Source organism: Lissotriton vulgaris, unplaced genomic scaffold (genome assembly GCF_964263255.1).
Source record: "Lissotriton vulgaris unplaced genomic scaffold, aLisVul1.2 SCAFFOLD_568, whole genome shotgun sequence".
NCBI lineage: Eukaryota > Metazoa > Chordata > Amphibia > Caudata > Salamandridae > Lissotriton > Lissotriton vulgaris.
The window spans coordinates 493,026-518,514 of NW_028245922.1; the positions used below are offsets into that span (position 1 = coordinate 493,026).

General features: G+C 44.6%; 1 protein-coding gene across 1 annotated transcript in view; it reads right to left on the reverse strand.

Annotated features, from left to right (window-relative positions):
• The window catches only part of LOC147666252 (phosphatidylinositol 3,4,5-trisphosphate 5-phosphatase 2-like), a 420,611-nt gene that overhangs the window by 100,421 nt on the left and 294,701 nt on the right, over positions 1-25,489 (reverse strand). The window contains exon 25 of the mRNA XM_086949195.1: positions 22,048-22,750. Within this exon, the coding sequence (XP_086805321.1) occupies positions 22,048-22,750 (703 nt within the window). The remainder of the gene's footprint in view (positions 1-22,047; positions 22,751-25,489) is intronic.

The window sequence follows — 25,489 nt, forward strand, 5'->3', positions numbered from 1 at the left end:
AGTACATACATGTACCTCCCATGTCTGCTTCTGGTCTTGGACCATACAAACAGTGCAGTATATACAGGTACCTCCTGCGTATGATTCTAGTCCTGAACCCCCACAACCATACAAAAATCTCAGTACAAAAATGTACCTCCTGCATCTGCTTCTAGCCCTGCACCTCCACATCTGTACAAACACTTTAGTACATACATGTACCTCCCTCATCTGCTTCTAGGCCTTGTACCTCCAAATCCGTATTAATGCTTCAGTACATGCATGTACCTCTGGTGTCTGCTTCTTGTCCTGGTCCTCTACATCCGTACAAACACTTCAGTACATACATGTATCTCCCACGTCTGCTTCTAGTCCTTGACACCCAGATCCGTACGAACACTTAAGAACATACTTGTTCCACCCGTATCAGTGTCTGTTCCTGGATCCACACATCCGCACAAACACTTCAGACCATACATGTACCTCATGCATCTGCTTCTGGTCTTGGTCCTCCACATCCATACAAACACTTCAGTCCATACATGTACTTCCCGCGTCTGCTTCTGGACCCCCACATCCGCACAACTGCTTCAGTACATACATGTACTTCCTGCATGTACTTCTAGTCCCGGACCCCCACATCCCTACAACCACTTCAGTACATATATGAACCTCCCGCGTCTGCTTCTAGACCTGGACTTCCACATCCGTACAAACACTTCAGTACATACATGTATCTCCCACGTCTGCTTCTAGTCCTGGACCCCCACATCCCTACAACCACTTCAGTACATATATGTACCTCCCACGTCTGCTTCTAGTACTGGACCTCCACATTTGTACAAACACTTCAGTACATATATGTACTTCCCACGTCTGCTTTTAGTCCTGGACTTTCACATCTGTACAAATACTTCAGTATATACATGTACCTCCCGTGTCTGCTTCTAGTACTTGACCCCCACATCCGTACGAACACTTCAGTACATACATGTATCTCCCGCATCTGCTTCTAGTCCTTGACACTCACATCCGTACAAACACTTTAGTACATACATGTACCTCCCACGTCTGCTTCAGGTAATGGACCCCCATATCCGTATAAACACTTCAGTACATATATGTAACTCCCACGTCTGCTTCTAGTCCTTGACACTCACATCCATAAAACATGTTAGTACATTCATGTACCTCCCGCGTCTGCTTCTAGTCCTGGACCACCACTTCCGTATAAACACTTCAGTACATAATTGTATCTCCTGCAGCTGCTTCTAGAACTGGACCTCCACAACCATGCAAACACATCAGTACATTTATGTACCTCCTTTGTCTGCTTTTAGTCCTGGACCCCCACATCTGTCCAAACACTTCAGTACATTTATGTACCTCCCGTGTCTGCTTCTAGTCCTTTACCCTCACATCCGTACAAACACTTCTGTACATACATGTACCTCCCGCGCATGCTTCTGGTCTTGGACTTCCACATCTGTATAAACACTTCAGTACATATATGTACCTCCCACGTCTGTTTCTAGTCCCTTACCCCCACATCCGTACAAACACTTCTGTACATACATGTACCTCCCGCGCATGCTTCTGGTCTTGGACTTCCACATCTGTACAAACACTTCAGTGCATATATGTACCTCGCACGTCTGCTTCTAGTCCCTTACCCCCACATCCGTACAACCACTTCAGTACATACATGTACCTCCCACATCTGCTTCTAGTCGTGGACCTACACATCCATACAACCACTTCAGTACATACATGTACCTCCCACGTCTGCTTCTGGTCATGGACCTACACATCCGTACAAACACTTCAGTACATACATGTACCTCACGCGTCTGCTTCTGGTCTTGGTCCTCCACATCCATACAAACACTTCAGTCCATACATGTACTTCCAGCGTCGGCTTCTGGCCCTGGACCCCCACATCCGCACAACTGCTACAGTACATACATGTATTTCCTGCATCTGCTTCTAGTCCCGGACCCCCACATCCCTACAACCCCTTCAGTACATATATGTACCTCCCACGTCTGCTTCTAGAACTGGACCTCCACATTCGTACAAACACTTCAGTACATATATGTACTTCCCACGTCTGCTTCTAATCCTGGACCTCCACATCTGTACAAATACTTCTGTACATAAATGTATCTCCTGTGTCTGCTTCTAGTCCTGACCCCCACATCTGTAAGAACACTTCAGTACATACATGTACCTCCCGCATCTGCTTCTAGTCCTTGACACTCACATCCGTAAAACCCTTTAGTACATACATGTACCTCCCACATCTGCTTATGGTCATGGACCCCCACATCCGTACAAACACTTCAGTACATAATTGTATCTCCTGTGTCTGCTTCTAGTCCTGGACCCCCACATCTATACAAACATGTTAGTACATTCATGTACCTCCCGCGTCTGCTTCTAGTCCTGGACCCCCACTTCCGTATAAACACTTCGGTACATAATTGTATCTCCTGCAGCTGCTTCTAGTACTGAACCTCCACAACCATGCAAACACATCAATACATTTATTTACCTCCTTTGTCTGCTTCTAGTCCTGGACCCACACATCTGTCCAAAGATTTCAGTACCTATATGTACCTCCTGTGTCTGCTTCTAGTCCTTTACCACCACATCCGTACAAACACTTCTGTACATACATGTACCTCCCGCGCATGCTTCTGGTCTTGGACTTCCACATCTGTACAAACACTTCAGTACATATATGTACCTCTCACGTCTGCTTCTAGTCCTTTACCCCCACATCCGTACAAACACTTCTGTACATACATGTACCTCCCGTGCATGCTTCTGGTCTTGGACTTCCACATCTGTACAAACACTTCAGTGCATATATGTACCTCACACGTCTGCTTCTAGTCCCTTATGCCCACATCTGTACAACCACTTCAGTACATACATGTACCTCCCACGTCTGCTTCTGGTCATGGACCTACACATCCCTACAAACACTTTAGTACATACATGTACCTCACGCATTTGCTTCTGGTCTTGGACTTCCACATCCATACTAACACTTCAGTACATATATGTGCCACCCGTATCTGCTTTTAGTCCTGGACCCCCACATACGTACAAATGCTTCAGTACATACAGGTTCCTAATGCATCTGCTTCTGGTCTTGGACCTCAAGATCCATACAAACACTTCAGTACATACATGTACCTCCCGCGCATGCTTCTGGTCTTGGACTTCCAAATCTGTACAAACACTTCAGTACATATATGTACCTCCCATGTCTGCTTCTAGTCCCTTACCTCCAACGTCTGCTTCTGGTCATGGACCTACACATCCGTACAAACACTTCAGTACATACATGTACCTCCCATGTCTGCTTCTAGTCTTGGACTCCCACATCCATACAAACACTTCAGTACATACATGTACCTTTTGCGTCTGCTTCTAGTCCTTAACCTTCAAATCTGTATAGACACTTCAGCACATATATGTACCTCCCGCATTTGCTTCTGGTTTTGGACTTCCACATTCATACTAACACTTCAGTACATATATGTACCACCCGTATCTGCTTCTAGTCCTGGACCCCTACATCCGTACAAATGCTTCAGTACACACATGTTCCTAACGCGTCTGCTTCTGGTCTTGGACCTCCAGATCCATACAAACACTTCAGTACATACATGTACTTCCAGGGTCTGCTTCTAGTCCTGTACCCCCATCCATAAAAACACTTCAGTACATATATGTACCTCCTGCGTCTGCGTCTAGTCCTGGAGCTCCACATCTGTACAAACACTTCAGTACATATATGTACCACCCATGTCTGCTTCTGGACCGGGATCCGCACATCCATACAAACACTTCAGTACATATGTGTACCATCCATATCTGCTTTTAGTCCTGGATCCCCACATCCGTACAAACCCTTCAGTACATACATGTACCTCCCGCATCCGCTTCTGCTCTTGGACCTCTACATCCGTAAAAACGGTTCAGTACATACATGTACCTCCCGCGTCTGCTTCTGTTCCTGGACCCACACTTCAGTACACACACTTCAGTACATACATGTACCTCCCTCCTCTGCTAGTTGTACTTGACCCGCACTTCCATACAAACACTTCAGTACACACATGTACCTCCCGCGTCTGCTTCTAGGCCTTAACCCCCACATCCGTACAAACACTTCAGTACATACATATATGTACCTCCCGCATTTGCTTCTGGTCTTGGACTTCGACATCGATACTAACACTTCAGAACATATATGTACCACCCTTATCTGCTTCTAGTCCTGGAGCCCCACATCCATACAAATGCTTCAGTAAATACATGTTCCTAACGGTAAACAGTCAAAATATTGATTTTTTAAGTTCGACTTACACTTATATCGAGTTGCTAATATCGATGGGACAGAATATCGATGTCCAGAATATCGATGGCCAGAATATCGACCCTAAGGTAAGTAATATCGAAATTACTTATATCGATAGCATATATATCGATGTAAGTAATTTCGATTTACTAATATGTGTTAGAAATTTTAGTTAAGTATTTAAATTAATTGTTATAATATGTGTTTAATATGTTTTTATAAATAAAAAATATATAAAAGTAAATATTATGTTTTACTACCAGAGCGGGTTGTGGGTTTTTAGGGGAATAGGGTGGGAAGTAATTTATTTGTAATTAAAAAATTATTTTTCAATGATTAATTTATTTTGCAATTAAATATTAATTGGCAATTAATTATTTTAATTGATTAATTGATTAATTAATTGATAATTTATGTATATTTTTAAGTAAATTATATGTTTTACTACTGGAGCCGGGTTGTGGGTTTATAGGGGAATAGGGTGGGAAGTAATTTATTTGTAATTAAATAATTATTTTTTAATGATTAATTTATTTTGCAATTCAATATTAATTGGCAATTAATTATTTTGATTGATTAATTAATTGATAATTTATGTATTTTTTTAAGTAAATTATATGTTTTACTACTGGAGCGGGTTGTGGGTTTATAGGGGAATAGGGTGGGAAGTAATTTAATTGTAATATTAATTAATTTTGGGTAAAGGAGTATTTTTAGGGTTCAGGGTCAGTTTTCAGTTTTTGTGTGAAGGGGTATTTTTGGGGTTCAGGGTCAGTTTTCAGTTTTTGGGTAAAGGGGTATTTTTAGGGTTCAGGGTCAGTTTTTAGTTTTTGGGTAAAGGGGTATTTTTAGGGTCCAGGGTCAGTTTTCAGTTTTTGGGTAAAGGGGTATTTTTAGGGTTCAGGGTCAGTTTTCAGTTTTTGGGTAAAGGGGTATTTTTTGGGTTCAGGGTCAGTTTTCAGTTCTTGGGTAAAGGGGTATTTTTTGGGTTCAGGGTCAGTTTTCAGTTCTTGGGTAAAGGGGTATTTTTTGGGTTCAGGGTCAGTTTTCAGTTTTTGGGTAAAGGGGTATTTTTAGGGTTCAGGGTCAGTTTTAGGTTTTTGGGTAAAGGGGTATTTTTAGGGTTCAGGGTCAGTTTTCCCTACTGTTGAACCCACTGGAGTGGGAATAGTAATTATTGTTAAGTAATTATATATTATATATGATTTTTAATTTTTTTTTTTTATTAAATATGTATTATTTTTTTTAACATTATTACATATATTTAAATATGTTTAAGTAATTAATAAGTATTATTTACAGTATTTTTTATGTTATTTTAAATTTTAAAAAAAATCGATATATTTAACAACGATATTTTTAACATCGATATTATTTTTTCGATATTTTGGTACTTACCATGTTGTACATAGGGCGTCGATATTTTTGCTATCGATATAATTACGCCGATATTTGTGTAGGTCGAAATTCTGTCTGTCGAAATTCTGTCATAGATCCGTTCCTAATGCGTCTGCTTCTGGTCTCGGACCTCCACATCCATACAAACACTTCAGTACATACATTAACCTCCCGCGTCTGCTTCTGGTCCTGGACCACCACGTCCATACAAATGCTTCAGTACATACATGTACTTCCTGCGTCTGCTTCTAGTCCTGCACCCCCTCATCCATACAAACACTTCAGTACATATGTGTACCTCCTGCGTCTGCTTTTAGTCCTGGAGCTCCACATCCGTACAAACACTTCAGTACATATATGTACCGCCCGTGTCTGCTTCTAGACCGGGACCCGCACATTCATACAAACACTTCAGTACATATATGTACCATCTGCTTATAGTCCTGGACCCCCACACCCGTACAAACCCTTCAGTACATACATGTACCTCCCATGTCTGCTTCTGGTCTTGTACCTCCACATCCGTAAAAACGCTTCAGAACATACATGTACCTCCCGCTTCTGCTTCTGGTCCTGGACCGCCACATCAGTACACACACTTCAGTACATACATGTACCTATCACGTCTACTTCTAGTCCTTAACCCTCACATATGTACAAACACTTCAGTACATATATGTACCTCCTGCATTTGCTTCTGGTCTTGGACTTCCACATCCATACTAACACTTCAGTACATATATGTGCCACCCGTATCTGCTTCTAATCCTGGACCCCCACATCCTTACAAATGCTTCAGTACATACATGTTCCTAATGGGTCTGCTTCTGGTCTTGGACCTCCAGATCCATACAAACACTTCATTACAAACACGTACTTCCAGCGTCTGCTTCTAGTCCTGCACCCCCTACCCATACAAACACTTCAGTACATATATGTACCTCCTGCTTCTGCTTCTAGTCCTGGAGCTCCACATCTGTACAAACACTTCAGTACATATATGTACCATCCATATCTGCTTTTAGTCCTGGACCCCTACATCCGTACAAACCCTTCAGTACATACATGTACTTCCCGCATCCGCTTCTGGTCTTGGACCTCTACACCCGTAAAAACGCTTCAGTACATACATGTACCTCCCACGTCTACTTCTGGTCCTGGACCCCCACATCAGTACACACACTTCAGTACATACATGTACCTCCCTCTTCTGCTTCTTGTACTTGCCCTGCACTTCCGTACAACCACTTCAGTACATATATGCACCTCCCACGTCTGCTTCTAGTCCTTTACCCCCACATCCGTACAAACACTTCTGTACATACATGTACCTCCCGCGCATGCTTCTGGTCTTGGACTTCCACATCTGTACAAACACTTCAGTACATATATGTACCTCCCATTTCTGCTTCTAGTCCCTTACCCCCACATCCGTACAACCACTTCAGTACATACATGTACCTCCCACGTCTGCTTCTGGTCATGGACCTACACATCTGTACAAACACTTCAGTACATACATGTACCTCCCATGTCTGCTTCTAGTCTTGGACCCCCACATCCATACAAATACTTCAGTACATACATGTAGCTTTTGCGTCTGCTTCTAGTCCTTAACCCTCAAATCTGTACAAACACTTCAGCACATATATGTACCTCCCGCATTTGCTTCTGGTTTTGGACTTCCACATCCATACTAACACTTCAGTACATATATGTACCACCAGTATCTGCTTCTAGTCCTGGACCCCTAAATCCGTACAAATGCTTCAGTACACACATGTTCCTAACGCGTCTGCTTCTGGTCTTGGACCTCCAGATCCATACAAACACTTCAGTACATACATGTACTTCCAGGGTCTGCTTCTAGTCCTGCACCCCCATCCATAAAAACACTTCAGTACATATATGTACCTCCTGCGTCTGCTTCTAGTACTGGAGCTCCAAATCTGTACAAACACTACAGTACATATATGTACCACCCATGTCTGCTTCTGGACCGGGATCCGCACATCCATACAAACACTTCAGTACATATATGTACCATCCATATCTGCTTTTAGTCCTGGACCCCTACATCCGTACAAACCCTTCAGTACATACATGTACTTCCCGCATCCGCTTCTGGTCTTGGACCTCTACACCCGTAAAAACGCTTCAGTACATACATGTACCTCCCACGTCTACTTCTGGTCCTGGACCCCCACATCAGTACACACACTTCAGTACATACATGTACCTCCCTCTTCTGCTTCTTGTACTTGCCCTGCACTTCCGTACAACCACTTCAGTACATATATGCACCTCCCACGTCTGCTTCTAGTCCTTTACCCCCACATCCGTACAAACACTTCTGTACATACATGTACCTCCCGCGCATGCTTCTGGTCTTGGACTTCCACATCTGTACAAACACTTCAGTACATATATGTACCTCCCATTTCTGCTTCTAGTCCCTTACCCCCACATCCGTACAACCACTTCAGTACATACATGTACCTCCCACGTCTGCTTCTGGTCATGGACCTACACATCTGTACAAACACTTCAGTACATACATGTACCTCCCATGTCTGCTTCTAGTCTTGGACCCCCACATCCATACAAATACTTCAGTACATACATGTAGCTTTTGCGTCTGCTTCTAGTCCTTAACCCTCAAATCTGTACAAACACTTCAGCACATATATGTACCTCCCGCATTTGCTTCTGGTTTTGGACTTCCACATCCATACTAACACTTCAGTACATATATGTACCACCAGTATCTGCTTCTAGTCCTGGACCCCTAAATCCGTACAAATGCTTCAGTACACACATGTTCCTAACGCGTCTGCTTCTGGTCTTGGACCTCCAGATCCATACAAACACTTCAGTACATACATGTACTTCCAGGGTCTGCTTCTAGTCCTGCGCCCCCATCCATAAAAACACTTCAGTACATATATGTACCTCCTGCGTCTGCTTCTAGTACTGGAGCTCCACATCTGTACAAACACTACAGTACATATATGTACCACCCATGTCTGCTTCTGGACCGGGATCTGCACATCCATACAAACACTTCAGTACATATATGTACCATCCATATCTGCTTTTAGTCCTGGACCCCCACATCCGTACCAAACCTTCAGTACATACATGTACCTCCCGGCCGCTTCTGGTCTTGGACCTCTACATCCGTAAAAACGGTTCAGTACATACATGTACCTCCCGCGTCTGCTTCTGTTCCTGGACCCCCACATCAGTACACACACTTCAGTACATACATGTACCTCCCTTCTCTGCTACTTGTACTTGACCCGCACTTCCATACGAACACTTCAGTACATACATGTACCTCCTGCGTCTGCTTCTAGTCCTTAACCCCCACATCCGTACAATCACTTCAGTACATATATGTACCTCCCACATTTGCTTCTGGTCTTGGACTTCGACATCGATACTAACACTTCAGTACATATATGTACCACCCTTATCTGCTTCTAGTCCTGGACCCCCACATCCGTACAAATGCTTCAGTACATACATGTTCCTAACGCGTCTGCTCTGGTCTTGGACCTCCACATCCATACAAACACTTCAGTACATACATTTACCTCCCGCGTCTGCTTCTGGCCCTGGACCACCACGTCCATACAAATGCTTCAGCACATACATGTACTTCCTGCATCTGCTTCTAGTCCTGCAATCCCTCATCCATACAAACACTTCAGTACATATATGTACCACCCGTGTCTGCTTCTGGACCGGGACCCGCACATTCATACAAACACTTCAGTACATATATGTACCATCCATATCTGCTTTTAGTCCTGGACCCCCACATCCGTACAAACCCTTCAGTACATACATGTACCTCCTGTGTCCGCTTCTGGTCTTGTACCTCCACATCCGTAAAAACGCTTCAGTACATACATGTACCTCCCGCTTCTGCTTCTGGTCCTGGACCCCCACATCAGTACACACACTTCAGTACATACATGTACCTCCCTCTTCTACTTCTTGTCCTTTACCGGCACATCCATACAAACACTTCAGTACATACAAGTACCTCCGTCATCTGCTTCTAGTCCTTGACCCCCACAGCTGTACAAACACTTGAGTACATACATGTACCTCCTGGGTCTGCTTCTAGTCCTTGACCCCCACATACATACAAACACTTCAGTACATATATTTACCTCCAGTATCTGCTTTTATTCCTGGACCCACACATCCGTTCAAACACTTCAGTACATACATGTACCTCCCGCTTCCGCTTCTGAACTTGGACCTCCACATCCATACAAATGCTTCAGTACATACATGTACCTCCCGCGTCTGCGTCTGCTTCCCATCCTGGACCCCCACCAGCTTACAAACATTTCCGTGTATACATGTACCCCCAGTTCCCGTGTCTGGTCGATTACCTCCACATACAGGATTGTAAAAAGACTCACACAAAGGACGGTGTGCCACACTCGCCTCACCACCATCTTTAATTACCGGTCCCTGGCACAGACACATTGGATGTAGGAAGAGAATTGAACCAAACCCTGAGTCACATGAAATGAATCCCACTCAGTCATGGCAACATTCATTCTTGCACTCACATCTACTCCTAGTAGTAACCTCAAATACTCTGCCATGACACACCACTGTCTCCTGAGCCTTCGTTGCTTTGGGACATAATGCAGGCCTAGAAGATTGTAGTGGTCTTCCCACCTAAAGGGACAATTTTAGCTTTTCTTACCTGCTGTGGCGTGTGGTCAACAGGACAGTGTGAGGGCAGTGTGGGGCAGTGATAGTCATGAAACCATCTGTCTCACGTGAGGGCCCACAAATGGGTGGGGGCAACCCTGAATCCCTATACTCGAGGTCTGTGGGGGAACCCTCCACCGGGCATGCAGGATGATCCCATTTGTGATCTTTCTCAACCAGGGGTGTTAGCCGTATTAGAGTCAACCTCCATGTTTTTAAATCTTACTGTCCCACAGGAGTCCAGCGGATCCAGGTTCAAAGAAAGCCTCACCTCTGGCGCTCAATACACTGGGGCCGATTCACAGAACGAATCTGAGACAAAATCCTAAACGTACTACTTTTGGTATTCACAGAAGGCATTTAGTAGTAGTAAAGTTAGGAGTTTGTCTTAGTTACTAGTAGTAAAGTTAGTAGTCCTAACTTTACTACTACTAAATGCCTTCTGTGAATACCAAAAGTAGTAAATTTAGGATTTTGTCTCAGATTAGTTCTGTGAATCGGCCCCTAGTGCTGAAATGGCCAAAGGACAGAAAGATCTCAAGAAATCTGCCCATGTGTAGCTCAAAGCGCAGATCTAACCAGCCCAGGGTCCCTGAGTCTCCTGTCCAATATCCAAGGACCCATCCCAGTTTGCAATTGGTTTCCCAGCTTACCCATCAATCAATCAATCAATCAAAGACATTTATATCGCGCACTACTCACCCCGAGGGTCTCAAGGCGCTTGGGGAGGGGGGGTCCGCTACTACTCGAACAGCCAGGTCTTGAGCTGCTTCCTGAAGGCGAGGTGGTCTTGGGTCAGGCGGAGGCGGTCGGGAGGGAGTTCCAGGTCTTGGCGGCCAGGTGTGAGAAGGACCTTCCTCCTGTTTTGGCTCTTCGGATGCGGGGGACGGCGGCGAGGGCATGGCTGGTCGATCGGAGATGGCGTGTGGGAGCGTAGAAGTTGAGGCAGCTGTTGAGGTAACTCGGGCCTTGGTTGTGTAGGGCTTTGTGTGCGTGGGTGAGGAGCCGGAAGGTGATTCTCTTGTTGACCGGGAGCCAGTGCAGGTCTCTCAGGTGTCCGGAGATGTGGCTGTGTCTGGGGATTTCGAGGATGAGTCTCGCTGAGGCGTTCTGGATTCGCTGGAGTCTCTTCTGGAGCTTGGCGGTTGTTCCGGCATAGAGGGCGTTGCCGTAGTCCAGACGACTGGTGACAAGGGCCTGGGTGACCGTCTTCCTGGTCTCAGCGGGGATCCACCGGAAGATCTTACGTAGCATGCGTAGGATGTTGAAGCAAGACGAGGAGACGGCGTTGACTTGTCTGGTCATGGAGAGGGAGGAGTCCAGGATGAAGCCTAGGTTGCGTGCGTGGTCTGTCGGTTTGGGTGCGGTGCCCAGGGCGGGGGGCCACCAGGAGTCGTCCCAGGCGGAGGGCGAGGAGCCCAGGATTAGGACTTCCGTCTTGTCTGAGTTCAGTTTCAGGCGGCTGGTCATCATCCACTCAGCTACGTCTTTCATCCCTTCGTGTAGGTTGGCTCTGGCGGTGGCGGGGTCGTTGGTAAGGGAGAGGATCAGCTGTGTGTCGTTGGCGTAGGAGATGATGTTGAGGTTGTTTTGGCGTGCGATGGCTGCGAGGGGGCTCTTGTAGACATTGAAGAGGGTGGGGCTGAGCGAGGATCCCTGAGGAACGCCGCAGATGACTTCGGTGGCCTCTGACCTGAACGGGGGTAGGCAGACTCTCTGTGTCCTTCCAGTGAGGAAGGAGATGATCCACTCCAGTGCCTTCTCCTGGATTGCGACATTGCTGAGGCGCTGCACTAGGGTGCGGTGGCAGACCGTGTCGAATGCTGCGGAGAGGTCTAGGAGGATGAGGGCCACTGTTTCTCCGTTGTCGAGCAGGGCTCGGATGTCGTCGGTGGCAGCGATGAGGGCGGTCTCGGTGCTGTGGTTGGCCCTGAAGCCCGACTGTGAGGGGTCGAGGGATCCATTCGTCTCGAGGAAGGCGGCCAGTTGGCAACTTTTCAGGGTTTTAGGTTAAATGGCAGTGCAGGCTGGCATTCTTCCAAGTGATACTACTTCGCAGCACTGGAGGGTTGCTGTGCTGCCACAAGACACACAGAGAAGTGCACCTGTTGAATGCCATGTTGAATGCCATGCCCGGGCAGAGCTCTCCCTTCACAGAGGGTCACCTGCTACCAAGGGCTGGAGCTCAGTGGCACCTGGATGCCTCCCAGCCCTACCTGAGTAGTATTAGACCTCTCACTCTGCCCTTTCTGCACTGTTGGTACTGAGAGTAGGCACATAGCCCAGACACGTTTTCAGTCATGGGCAAAGGGGGCTGTGGCCCAGGGACCCCACTTTTCAAGAGGACCCCTCGTTAAGTTTTTGTAATAGTCCCAGACTGTCTAGAGTTTGCAGATAGTTAGTTTCCAAACTTACTTTCTTTCTTTTTATCCATCCCCGGCTGATTCTGGCTAGATTCAGCAAGCACTATAAACGTTTGGAGTTCATGGTCATAGTTCAAAGGCACACACGTTGCCATTATGCAGCATATTCCACTACTGTGCAGTTGAAATGTATCTAACACGAGGAGTTGGGCCCACAGGAAAGAGTTGGGCCACATAAATGCGTAAGCTAAACAAGGCCCGGACTCTCTACTATTTATTGAGCTTTTATCCCTGTTGCTCAAAAGGCAAACACATTTCTTTATGTTTGTACCTCTATTTTATTTATACCTTTTTATAGGAAAATTATTTTCTTATTCTAATTGTTTGAACAGTGAAAGGGAAAAATAGTGCAAACTTTTACATATATTCCAAATACATTTACATTCATTTACAAACAACTTCCTATACATACGCCATCACATTACATACAGCTATAATCAAATACCATGAAAAGCAAATTAGTGAATTCAAGTGCAATTTGTACAATGCATGAATCAAAAAAGAGCATAGAAGAACAAGGGATCTTTTTCCTATTCTTATAAACTAAATGTTTTAACGACAATATGCTCTTCCAGTTACATAGATATTTTATTTTAGATCTATATTTTTTTTTATTCATGCATTGTACAAATTGAGTTTGCACCAGCTGCAGTCGGTGCATGTAGCAGCGATAGGGCGGTTGGGCCAGGAAATGGCGTATTTCGATGGACGATGCAGAGGGAAAATTAAATAAATAATGCATTTCCCCTCTGCATCCTTCCTTCAAATCTTCCCTTACCCGGCCCCACCTCCCCACCGCTGTTACCTGCACGGACCGCGGCTGGTTTGCACTCAGCCATATGCAAATCAGTCTTGACCCTGTGCCTCATGGGAACAGTCCAGCCGAACTGCTAGGCCAGGTCCTTCCTGAACCAGAACCAAGCTTGGTTCCAGTGGTACAGAAAGGGTCCCATGTCTGGGCATACCTGTCCCACTTAGGGCGACACACTGAAGTATACAAGATGCATGGAGTGGTCGAATTAATCTCAGCCCTGCTAATTACTTGACATACGAAGGGCTGAGACACGGCAGCCTAATTATTTTGTATATTTCACTGATAGGAAGCAGGATGTGGGCGGGAGTGAGACATTTCCCGGATGTGGCCAGGGCGACAGTGTCTGAAGACTGTGAGCTGCAGAGAGAGCTCGTACTGCCACCTAGTGGTCAGATACATATTTGCAGGATGGGATCCATTAGTTCATCTAAATACTTGTAGCACTTGTGTTTGACTTCGGAGGGCTGCACGGGGTGATGACAAGGAGGGGAAACCTCAGTCCAACCCAAACACCACACTGGTGTATACAGAGGTGAAAAGAACTTGTTTGCCAAATTGCCCTTGTCAATGCAAGCGTTAACAGGAGGGTCCTCGTGCCAACAGCCAGGGGCAAATATTGTCTTGTCGAATTTTTGAAGCACCTTGAAGCCATGAGATTGCACAGAGTGCACTATATAAATAAATAAACATGAACATAAAAAATATAAAGTAAGTCATGTCATTAGACCGCCTCCTCACAATGTATTTACATCTCTGTGACTAGCGTGGTTTTCACCTCCACAGGGAGCAGCTGGAAGGAATCGAAAGTGAAAGCTGTGGAAAGCACAGCAAACATCTTGACAGCAATCATGAGGTGCAGGAAGGGAAAACGACCAAATGTGTGGCTGAATGGACATTTTTCAGCCAGAAAAGCAGTAAGCAATGTGGTTTACGTTTCTGGTCCGGTCTGGGCGGCTCCAGAGCTGGGCTCTACAACTGTCTTCAGTTTTTGACCTAACATTGAGCAATTCTAAGCAGATCACTTCACTTTTCTTAGATTGAATTGAAACTGTGACAGTCTGCAAGGTTGTATGATGAAATATCGGCCACAAAATTATCATCGACAAAAAAAGTCCAAAAATCGACTTTACATACTTTGGGCCTGATCCAAAAAGATAAACTTATACCTTTGTGTAAGTTTACGATTGTTTGCTATTCACAAAGGTAGTTTACCAGTAGTATCTTTACGACTAAGTCTCATCCAATACAAAGATAGGACAGTCCTATCTTTTTATGTGTGGAGACTCTGAAATCAAGCTATCCTGGCTTAAGAGGGGTGAAACCCCGAAACCGGTCCTAGGATACTTGTTTCTGGTCGAGGGAGGATCTGGCTTAGCAGTTTGGGCTGGACTGTTCCCATGAGGCACTGGCTCAAGACTGATTTGCATATGGCCAGGTCTAAACTGGGGTGGCATGGTGAGCAAAAGAATGATGGATTTAACCCAGATCTCTTGACTGGGGATGAATGTTATGATTTGTTCTCCATTCCGTCCATCAATTGTGTGTCTCGCCCTAAGTATGTAAAGTCACAAATGTCGACGGCAAAAAAATAGAAAATAGGTAAGTGTAAGTAATTTAAATAATATCCCCTTAACTTACTTTAAAACAAGATTAACTTATCAAATAATATTACATGTAACTTACAAACAAAAACAATTTCTTTTCTAAATAGTTGCAAAACATTGACATATTAAAAACAATTATTACTTAAAGATAAATATTAAACAATAAATAATAAAAAAGACTCATATAAATTAACTATAACTACACATTAAACATAAAAAATATACAATAGCAACATTAAAATAAAAAATAAATTACTACATAAATTACTATAAAACAAATAAAAAATAGTTTAAATTTAAACTATGTTTTAAAATTAACAAATATTTATATCAAAACCTTTTTTAACGTAAGTTAAGAAAATTAGAATTGGTGGGGCCATATTCACTACTGCACCCCCTCCCCCCTCGTTAGGCCAACAGTAGTGGAAGTGTTGGATTTTGAAGGGGTCAGATGTACTATTGCCCTGCTGATGAACACAACAGTATGGAAACAGTTGGCCTCTGGAGGGGTTAGATTTACTATTGCTACTCCAGCCTGAGCAACAGTAGGGAACGTGTTGGACTTTGGAGGTACCAGATTTGCTACTCCCACTCCAACTTATGCAATAGTAGGGAAAATATTGGACTGTGAAGTTATCAGATTTGCTATTCCATCTTAAACATAAGCAAGAGTAGGGAAAATATTTGACTCTGACTAGGTCAGAGTTACTATTCTCACTCCACCCTGAGCAACAGTAGGAAAAGTGTTGAATTTTGAAGGGTCAGAACCACTATTCCCAATCCAACGCAATCAAAATTAGGGAAAATGTTAAACCTTAGAAAGCTCTGGGTTAATTTTCCCTATCCTAAATAAATAGAAAATGAATTATATCTTTATAAAATAAATAATCATAACATATATTTCCCTAAAAAATATAAACAACATTTTTAACATCATACATTTTATAGAAAATTATCAAAAACTTAACATAAATTATACAAACAATTACTAAAAAAATTATGTCAATTCCATTAAAAAAAACAGAAGTAAAGAACAAGCACTTACCTTGGGTAATGCCTTTTCTGGTAGAGGCTCTATCTAACTGCAGCTTTGTCACCTAAGAATATTCCCCATGCGTCAGGCTGGATCTGAAAAATCTTGAGCTGTACCTCTGCGAGCTGGTAGGTGGTGTCGATCGGCTCCACGACAGCGTCATCTGCATCAGAAATGAATTTGCGGTGCCCATTTAAGGGCCACCCTGGCGCACTGAAATCAGTTTCTTCATGGCTATTTCCACGCCAAAAACACAGTTTCACGTAAAAACGAATACATAAATGAATGTGCAGAAACTAACGGGATCTTTGGGTTGAAATCCCAGTTTGCAAAGAGAATGTGAGGGTCAGTAAGGAATCTGTTGTTACATAAGGTCTCTACCAGAAAAGACAATACCGAAGGTAAGTAATTTGTTCTTCTGATAGAAGCTTCTAACTGTAGATTCTTCACCTTAAAACAGATACTCAAGCAATACCTCCCGGGAGGATGGTCTGCGAACTGGCTCAAACCAAAAGGTCTGGAGCACCAAGTGGGCAAAAGGCCCATCTCGACTGGCCTGACAGTCCAAGCAGTACTGCTTCATGAACATGTGGAGTGACACCCATATAGCAGCTTGGTAGATATCCAGGACAGTAGTAGCGGCCTTGGCCCTGGTGGAATGGGCCTTTAGGAGGCTGCTTCTTTGCTAATGCATAGCGGATCTTAATGCAGAGTACAATCCATGGAGAGATAGTCTGCTTCCGCAAAGTCTTGCCCTTTTTTGCTCCAGAAACCCGATGATGGGTGATCATCCAGCCAATGGTCTGTATTGCGATCAATGTAGGAAGTGAGAGTCCTCTTCGGAACCAGGTGATGGAGTTTCTCCTCCTCCTTGGAAAGATGAAGTGGGGCACAAAAAGTATGAAAAGTGATGCTCTGACAGACACGAAAAGGGGTGACAACTCTCGGTAGGAAAGAGGCACTCGTCCGAAGAACCAGGTGTCATGGAAAAGCTGGTACATGGAGGGCAAACTAAGAGAGCTTGAGGCTCACTGACCCTCAGAGCCAACATAATAGCCACAAGTAAGACTGTTTTGATAGTCAAAAGCCACAGAGAACAGCTGTGTAGGGGCTCGAAGGCGAACACATGAGAAATGTGGGGACCAGATTGAGGTCTCATTGGGGACTCACAAAAGGGGTAGGAGGGAATACGTTTTGCAAACCTTAGAGAAAATGAGTCACAACCAGTGGCAGCTGGCACAGATCAGGGGGCAGGGTGAAGGGGTAAAGAAAAAAAAATAAACTTACCTCCTCGCCCCATCTCTCCATCGTCGTCTCGCCCAGCACAAGTACAGGAACGGAGCATATAAGATCCCCTAAGCCAATCACAACGCTACCATGCAGCGTTGTGATTAGTCTGACAGCCATGGTTTGGTGCTCAGGCAGGGACTGGGAGCCTGGGCATGTTCTCCACCCAGGCTTTAATGCAAAGTGTGCATAAATGTTTGGCCAGCCCAAGACGGCTGGCCAAACATTCATGTGCACTTACATAGTGCCACCACTCTTCCCCCTGCTCTGAGAGCAGAGCAACCCCACTCCATCCCACCCCACCCGCAAAACTGCTGCAGCAGGAACAAATAAAATGATAATAACAACAAGTTATTATAATTTTATTTTTCCTTTATTCACCCTCATGCAAAGCAGTGAGGCAACGCTCATCCGCCTTAGCGGAGGAGCCGCCACCGGTCACAAAAGATGACTTTAACAGGGAGGGTTGATCTGGCAGGCGCAGGAAAGCTGAACTGGCCAACAACTATCCTTCAACAGTGCCCCAGGCAAGGCCTTGCTGGGCTAGACACAAAGCAGACAGTATCACCTCTGGCAAAAGTGCAGAAGGGGGTCCACCTGGAGTGAGGAACCCCAAGCCACAAACGTATCCCAACGGCAGGCGTATATAGTCTTAGAGGAGGAACACCTGGCTGCCAGGATGACCTGATAGACCTCAGGAGGAAGATTGAAAACTCTCAACTGTCGCTGCTCAATCTCCATGCATGAAGGTGGAGAGTGCACAGCTTTGGGTGCAAGACCCTGCCCTGTTGCTGCGACATGAGATGCCCTAGAAGGTGCAGCCTAACCAATGCTCAAGCTCCGGAGGTTGGGATACAACACCCTTCATGCACAATTCGAGGCCACAAGAATGACTTGGGCCTAGTCCATCCTGGTCTTCTTGAGAACTCAGGATGTGAGTGGTATCAGCAGAAAGGCATACAGGAGTCCTGAATTCCACTTCAGATGAAATGCATATCCAAATGAGAGCTGCTTTGGAAACTCCAATGCACAGAAGTGCTGACAATGCGTGTTCTCAGTTGAAGCAAAGAGATCGAGCCAAGGTTCTCCCCATACACAGAAGAGACCTTGTGCCACCTTTGAATGTAGTCTCAATTTGTGATCCACAAGGCATCGATGGCTGAGTTTGTCCATCCTGGTGTTCAGTGAGCCTGTCAAGTGATTCATGACAAGGAAGATGTCCCAACACTCCAGCCAATTCCAGAGGCGCGGAGCATCCTGGCGCAGGGTTCATGACTCTACCCAGTCATGTTTGTTGCAATAACACATGGCGGTGGTGTTGTCTGTGAACACCAGAACCAACCTTCCTGCAATGGATGGAAGGAAGGCTTTCAATAACAAACTAATGGCCCTCAGCTCCAGAAGATTTATGTGGAGATGGGACTTGGCCAGAGACCAGAGTCCTCTGATCTCCACCTTTCCCAGGTGGCTGCCCATCCCAGAAGTGATGCATCGGTCACCACTGTCAGCTCTGGGTGTGAAGGGAGAGGGGCTTGCTGCTGGGCCAATTGCGGCTCGTAAGCAACCACTGCAGATCTTGCACAGACCCCTCCAATACCTGGACCAGGTCAGAGAGATTTCCCTAGTGTTGTGTCCACTGGGATTTCAGGGCTCACTGAAGAGCCCTCATCGGGCAAGCTTCACCAGCGGGATGCAGGAGGCCCTGAGACCCAGCAGCCTCAGAGTCAGTCTCAACGAAATCCAGGATAGAGGCTGAAATGTTAAAATCATAGCCTGAATATCCTGGACTCATCGCTCTGGAGGATGGGCATGGAATCACACTGTGTCCAGAATGGTTTCGATGAAAGGGAGCGTCTGAGAATGGTTCAGGTGTGACTTCGACATGGTAATAGTGAGCCCCAGAGAATGCAGGAGGTCAGCCGTAGTCTAGAGGTAGAGGATAACTTTTTGGGGCTAACCCGCCATCTGCAGCCACTCTATGAGGTAGGGGATGTCTGGAACCTCGAATTCTGCAGATGGGCTGAAACTCCTTCCATCACTTTCATGAACACCCAAGGGGCTCTTCAGCACAGCAAACTGGAAATGCTCGTGGCCACTGTGAACTGCAGGTAATACCTGTGGGCCAGCAGGGCAGGTATATGGAAATACACATTCTACATGTCCAGCACCACAATCCAGTCTCCATGGTCCAGAGCAGACAGAACCTGGTGTACAGGAGCGGGGCCAGGAAGCACAGCATTTGGAGGAGGAATTGTAAGAATGCTTTGACTTCTTATGTTTGTGCTTGTTGGAGTTACCCGACTTGGAGGAAGAGATCTTGGAATGTGAAAACGATTGTCTGCAGGAACGGCTCCGGGAGTGGCCCCAAGATCAACACCGGGAATGGGACTGGGAATGTCACAGAGCCTTCTTCTGTCACGCTGCCAGGAACTTCATCGTCCAATAGCGAATTGCTTTGCTGTGCATCATCTTGCACTCCATTCAGGCTTTGTGGTCATGGCAAAGACTCTAGGCACCAGAGACAGACCAAATGGGGATCAGACCAAGTGGGGATCTAACACTGGATGTGACATTCCCTGCAAGGTTTAGACACTGTATTTTTCCCAAGGGACATGTTCCTAGCACACTGGGAGGAACAGATCAAAAAGAGTCGAAAAAAAGATCAAAACACTTGGTCAGAAAATGACAGTACTAGCTCTCAAGATCTATGCTGTCGAAACGGAAAGAAAGGAACTAATGTCAGCACGCCGGGGTGGCACCGCAATGCCCCTGCTAATGCAGACGACAATTAGCAGAGAGATGATGGATGCCACCTACCGACAAACAGAGGTCCTGCTCAAGATTTTCCAGATATAGTCTGATGCCTGGGTAATATTCTAAGGTGAGGAATATGGGTTGGAAATCTCAATCAGAAATATTTGCCACCCTGTTAGCCTGAAGTTGCAACAACCAAAAATAAATGAAACTAATAAAAGAAAAAAATAACAAGACATATTATTTTCAAAACTAATAATGTAAAATTAATTATAGAAAAAATAAGCATAATGATATAATAACCAAATTATTAAAAACATTAAAATAATTATGCCAATTACCTAAATAACCAACAAATCCAATTTTTTTATTAACAAATAATTAAAATGATCTATTAAACAACTGACGAAAGTATTTACATAACTATTTAATTAACAAATTAAAACTTTAAAAACTATAATCAATTAAAAATAAACATATACAATACTATTCCTTTACAAACTTAACAACTAGCGCGATAAAAGATTTAAGATAAAAAAATTAAAATATTATTGAAATAAAAACTATTATAATTAACCATATTTAACATTAAAGTAATAACGTACAACATGAAAAATAATAAAACGTAGTTAAATTATTTAAAATTAAAATATGATAATATACACAGCTATATTTAAAAGAAAAGCCTGATAAAAAACGCTAGCAAAGATAATCTTACCTTCTATTAGTGTGTCACATTGTTTTTAACATCATGATATTTTTAACTCAATATTTGTATTTCATGATTTTTTTCCCCAACTATATTTTGGTGGAACACCAATCTGCAAGGCAGTCAAATGTATGTGAATATATGAAGTGAAACCGGTATTTATAATGAACGTGCTGGGTATTATTTTACTCATCACCAACCAGCTCCGGTCGGATCTCGGCAACCCTTCTTGTGGCTATGAGCTAGTAACAGTAAGGTCCATACATAAATTAGATGGTGCCTGACTGTTGCGTAACAATAAAGGTAAAAATGTCGCCTCCCCCCTGAATTACAAAAGGCGTTCGATTGCATAGCATGGGGGAACCTGCAAGAGTGCGATAAAGAGACAGGAAGCGTACGGTGGAGAAGGAAGGAGAAATGACATAAGGTCAACACTTGGGCAGCCCTGGCATTTGGCTAGACTGACGCTGGCCTCCTAAAAAACATTTGGTCGTAGCACTTATTTATTACTTTAAAAAAAATGTTTTTATTACGAACTAGACATTGAACGTTGCATGTACATGACTTGTAAAAACATAAAGATATTGAGATATTTAACACGAATATGATACTGCTACCAACAACGGCTTTGTACCACTCATAACTGATGATGTCCGCTATGACAAAGGAGGCGCTGTAATCATGTTATTACCTAAATGAATGGAAGTTCCATCAACATGCTCTGCAACCAGATTCCAAACCTTAGGGCAAGGCCAGGCAGGAATTTGGTCTTAAATGACTTCATTGTAGTTGAAGCATAATATGGAGCGATAAATACATGTAACAAAGTAGGATGAATTGCATGTGCCCCCAGATAGGACATTTCAGACAAAGATCACATTTGAGGTCCTAAACATGACATTCGGATGTCTTTTGAGACATACTGTACCTGTCTACTTCGGGTATGTTTCTGCACTTCTTGCGGAGGTCTTCGCCCCTCCATTCGGGTACCCCATGCATCCTCCACAGAGCTACGGGTGTGTCGTAGTGGGTTTTTGGAAGCTCCCCACTGCAGTTCTGAGGCAGACGCATTTCCTGATCTCATCTGAGAGTCCAGTTCACTGAGACATTTGGCCATTTGAAGAGCAGTGAGAGAACGGTCATCATCGGACCCAAGCGATGGTGAATGTGAGGGTTGCTCTTTGGAGGACAACTCTGGCCTCTTCCAAGGTTGAGGATTGGTGGAAGGATCTTCTGTGTAACCCGAGGGCAAGACACTACTCAAGATGTAGGCTGATTTGGGTCTTTTCTGCCTGATTGGTTTGTGCCGTCTGGTAGGCTGAGCCTGGGATGAGATGCCCCGTGGCAAACAGCCATGTGGACTCAGGGGTGGCGGATCCTCTGTTGATGCCCACATTTGCCTTTCTTGCCCCTGTGCCACCACAGGACCCTGGCAGGAGCTTCTGGAGGGCTGTCTCCTGCATGGTGCTGGCTGTAGGCTTGCCTCCTTTGGTGACGTGATGAGGCAGGGGCTGCAGGGTGCTTCACCGTGGCCAGCAGAAGTTGCCTTTGGAATCTGGACTCCTTCAAAGATAAAGTAAGCAGGGTTGGTGTAACTGCTGGAAGAGTTTGGGAAACTGCAAGGACGGCTTCTGAAATAAAGACAAGAATTTGTTTCATTGTTGGGCTCAGACACACTCCACCTGGTACAGGGTCAATACACCAAAGTCACAGTGCCAAAGGCAACAAAAAAGACAGATTCAAAACACTCAAGCACTGCTGTAGCTAATGTAAGAACCACTGGCACTCAAGAATCATCCCATGTGGTTAGACGTCGCTGTCTTCAGCAAGACCTTGTGCAATATTTGAATCTACAGCAGATTGTGTAGGGTTCTGAGTGGTGAGTTTACTGAGTTCATATCTAGTGCCAAGGAGACCAGAGGGGCGGCATATTAATTACACGCAAAAACATCTGTACGTGTACAAAGAACAGCCACACTAAACAACTCAAGAAGTGCAATTTTTTGCTACTTACTAAGACCATCATCCTAGCTCTTACTTTGCTCCAGAACCATCACACAACTTACCAGCTGTCATGAGGAGTGTCAGCCAACTATGTACGTCACAGCAGCGGCCCAACTCCACGTTCATGGGTGCACACTTCTTCTTGAGGGCCACCAATACTGCACAGTCCTTTAAATTGTACCTCTTGAATCTCACTTACTCTCCTCCCTGCAAACTCTACTTCCCAGTAAGCATACTTCCCTCCACAGTGTAAGAAACCCCTTCATAAAACCTCTAGTTCTTGCTTGCTATCAATGATGGTTTACCTAACAAATGATACTTAAAGCAAACTGCTCTTGCGTTTAAGCATAAATGAATCTGATTGCCACACTCAACCAGCATATCTCTCGTCCTGTGCTGGGCACCGCTCCAGCCTTGCCCTTCCTCCTGGACGACGTCCTCTGGTGAAGTATTCAACATGGAAGCTGCAATCCAGGGCTCCTTCTGGGCACAATTTGAGCAGTAGCAAGATGGGGTTATGTTGTAAATAGATTAGGTAGGCAGCAGGACACGTCTTCAGGTTATTAAGTTGGATTTATTAAGATAGTGCAAGATAAGACAGCAGAGCAGAAAACCTCACAACCAGGCCCGGACTGGCCGTTGCGGGCACCGGGCAATCCCCCGGTGCGCCACAAGGGTGGGGGCCGGTTTTGAGCTTAGCAGCAAAAGCGGCCCTGTACCAAAATCGGCAGAAAACCGGACCGACAAAGAGTTCGGTCGCACCCCTAGGGGGCCGGCCGAGCACTTTGCCAGGGCCGGTTTTGGTTCTCAGTCTGGCCCTGCTCACAGCTGACCAGACCATCAACTGCCAAGGCTGGAACCTTCACATACAAGATAGGTACCATGGGAGGTAGGGAAGGCATGAACACTAAGAAAGGACTACTGACACAAGTAGTCATATTGAATGAAGTACAAATATACGACAGGTTACTTTAGGGACTTTAATTAGAGTTTTCGGTTAAGTACATAGTACATGCGTAGGGCAAGCATACAACATCATTCAGGACACCGCAAAGCGTAATACATCTAGAATGTCATTATTTGACAAAATCTTCTCTATTCGTGACTTGTTTCAACTTCGTTTTCAGTCAAGTCCAACCCTGCCCTGGATCCCTGCAGCTCAAAGTCCAGTTTCCAATACATTGAATCAAATATAACGTACTATTGGTCCATTCATTTTTAGCTAAGTACAGTGGACCGTGATGATACATGTGACTGACTAGTACCAAAAGTCCATCCCAGCAGCAGTACCATTTCAGTGGCTTTGTGAATGTTAAGTATGAGTTTGAGCTTGGCGATCTACATACCCCCTCAGTGGCCTCCACATATCCCTTGGATTTACTCTGTTGTAGCAACAACCTGGAGAAGCAATCAGCAAAGTCATTGCAGAAGGCAGCATCCTGAATCCAGGCCTCTATCCTGAGCCAAGGGTCTTTCATCCAGGCCATGGCAGCTCTGCCCTCTGCTAGTAACGTTACCAGGAAAGTGAGTATCCTACAGACACAGAGCCTTCTGCTATCTGCCCCAGCAGGGCCTTAAGGGTCGGTACCATTGTGCAGCCAGCACTGTCTTCTATGACCTCGTTTGCCCTTCGCCAAAAGGAGGCTATCATCGGGCACAACATAACAAAAAAATCTGCCATATCCCAGGAACATCTTTGGAATTCTGGACTTATCTAGGTGGGAAATGTATTCATGGTAACTGGAGAATAGTATGTTCTATATAAGTAATTGAAATGCAGGCATGGATGTCTATAGTTCATGGGAATCATCTTAATTGGAGAGGAGCAGCACTCTATTCCACTCGATCCTATACTCCAGCCTATGACAATAGATTTTACAACACTCTCCTCCACTGTACTGTACGACACTCCACATAACAACTCCCCACTTACGACACTGGACTCTACGATTTGAAACCCATTTAAACAATTTTTTAAACTTCAATGAAAAAAACAAAGGTTAAAACTTAGTTATAGTGAGGAAAACCTATTTTCCCTATACAAACCAAGTTGAAACCAGAGAGACTTTAAAAATGTTAAAGTTTTAGTTATAACCTTCATTTGCTATTTATCCACCACCTTCAAGTTATTATAAGTAGTGGACCTCGTTACACACTGTTTTCAGCTGCATACGGAACTAAAGAGTCATGACTTCCATTTGAACCGTCTGATAAAATGAACAGAGGGTTTATTAATACCATAATATAAACAACATTGTTTATAGTGAGTGGCATGTTTTTGACACCAAATCTTGTTGAATATGTTTAGAATTAAGCAGTGCTTGCTGTCTGTGCACTTGCCCTCTTTGCGTATATCTCTCACTTGC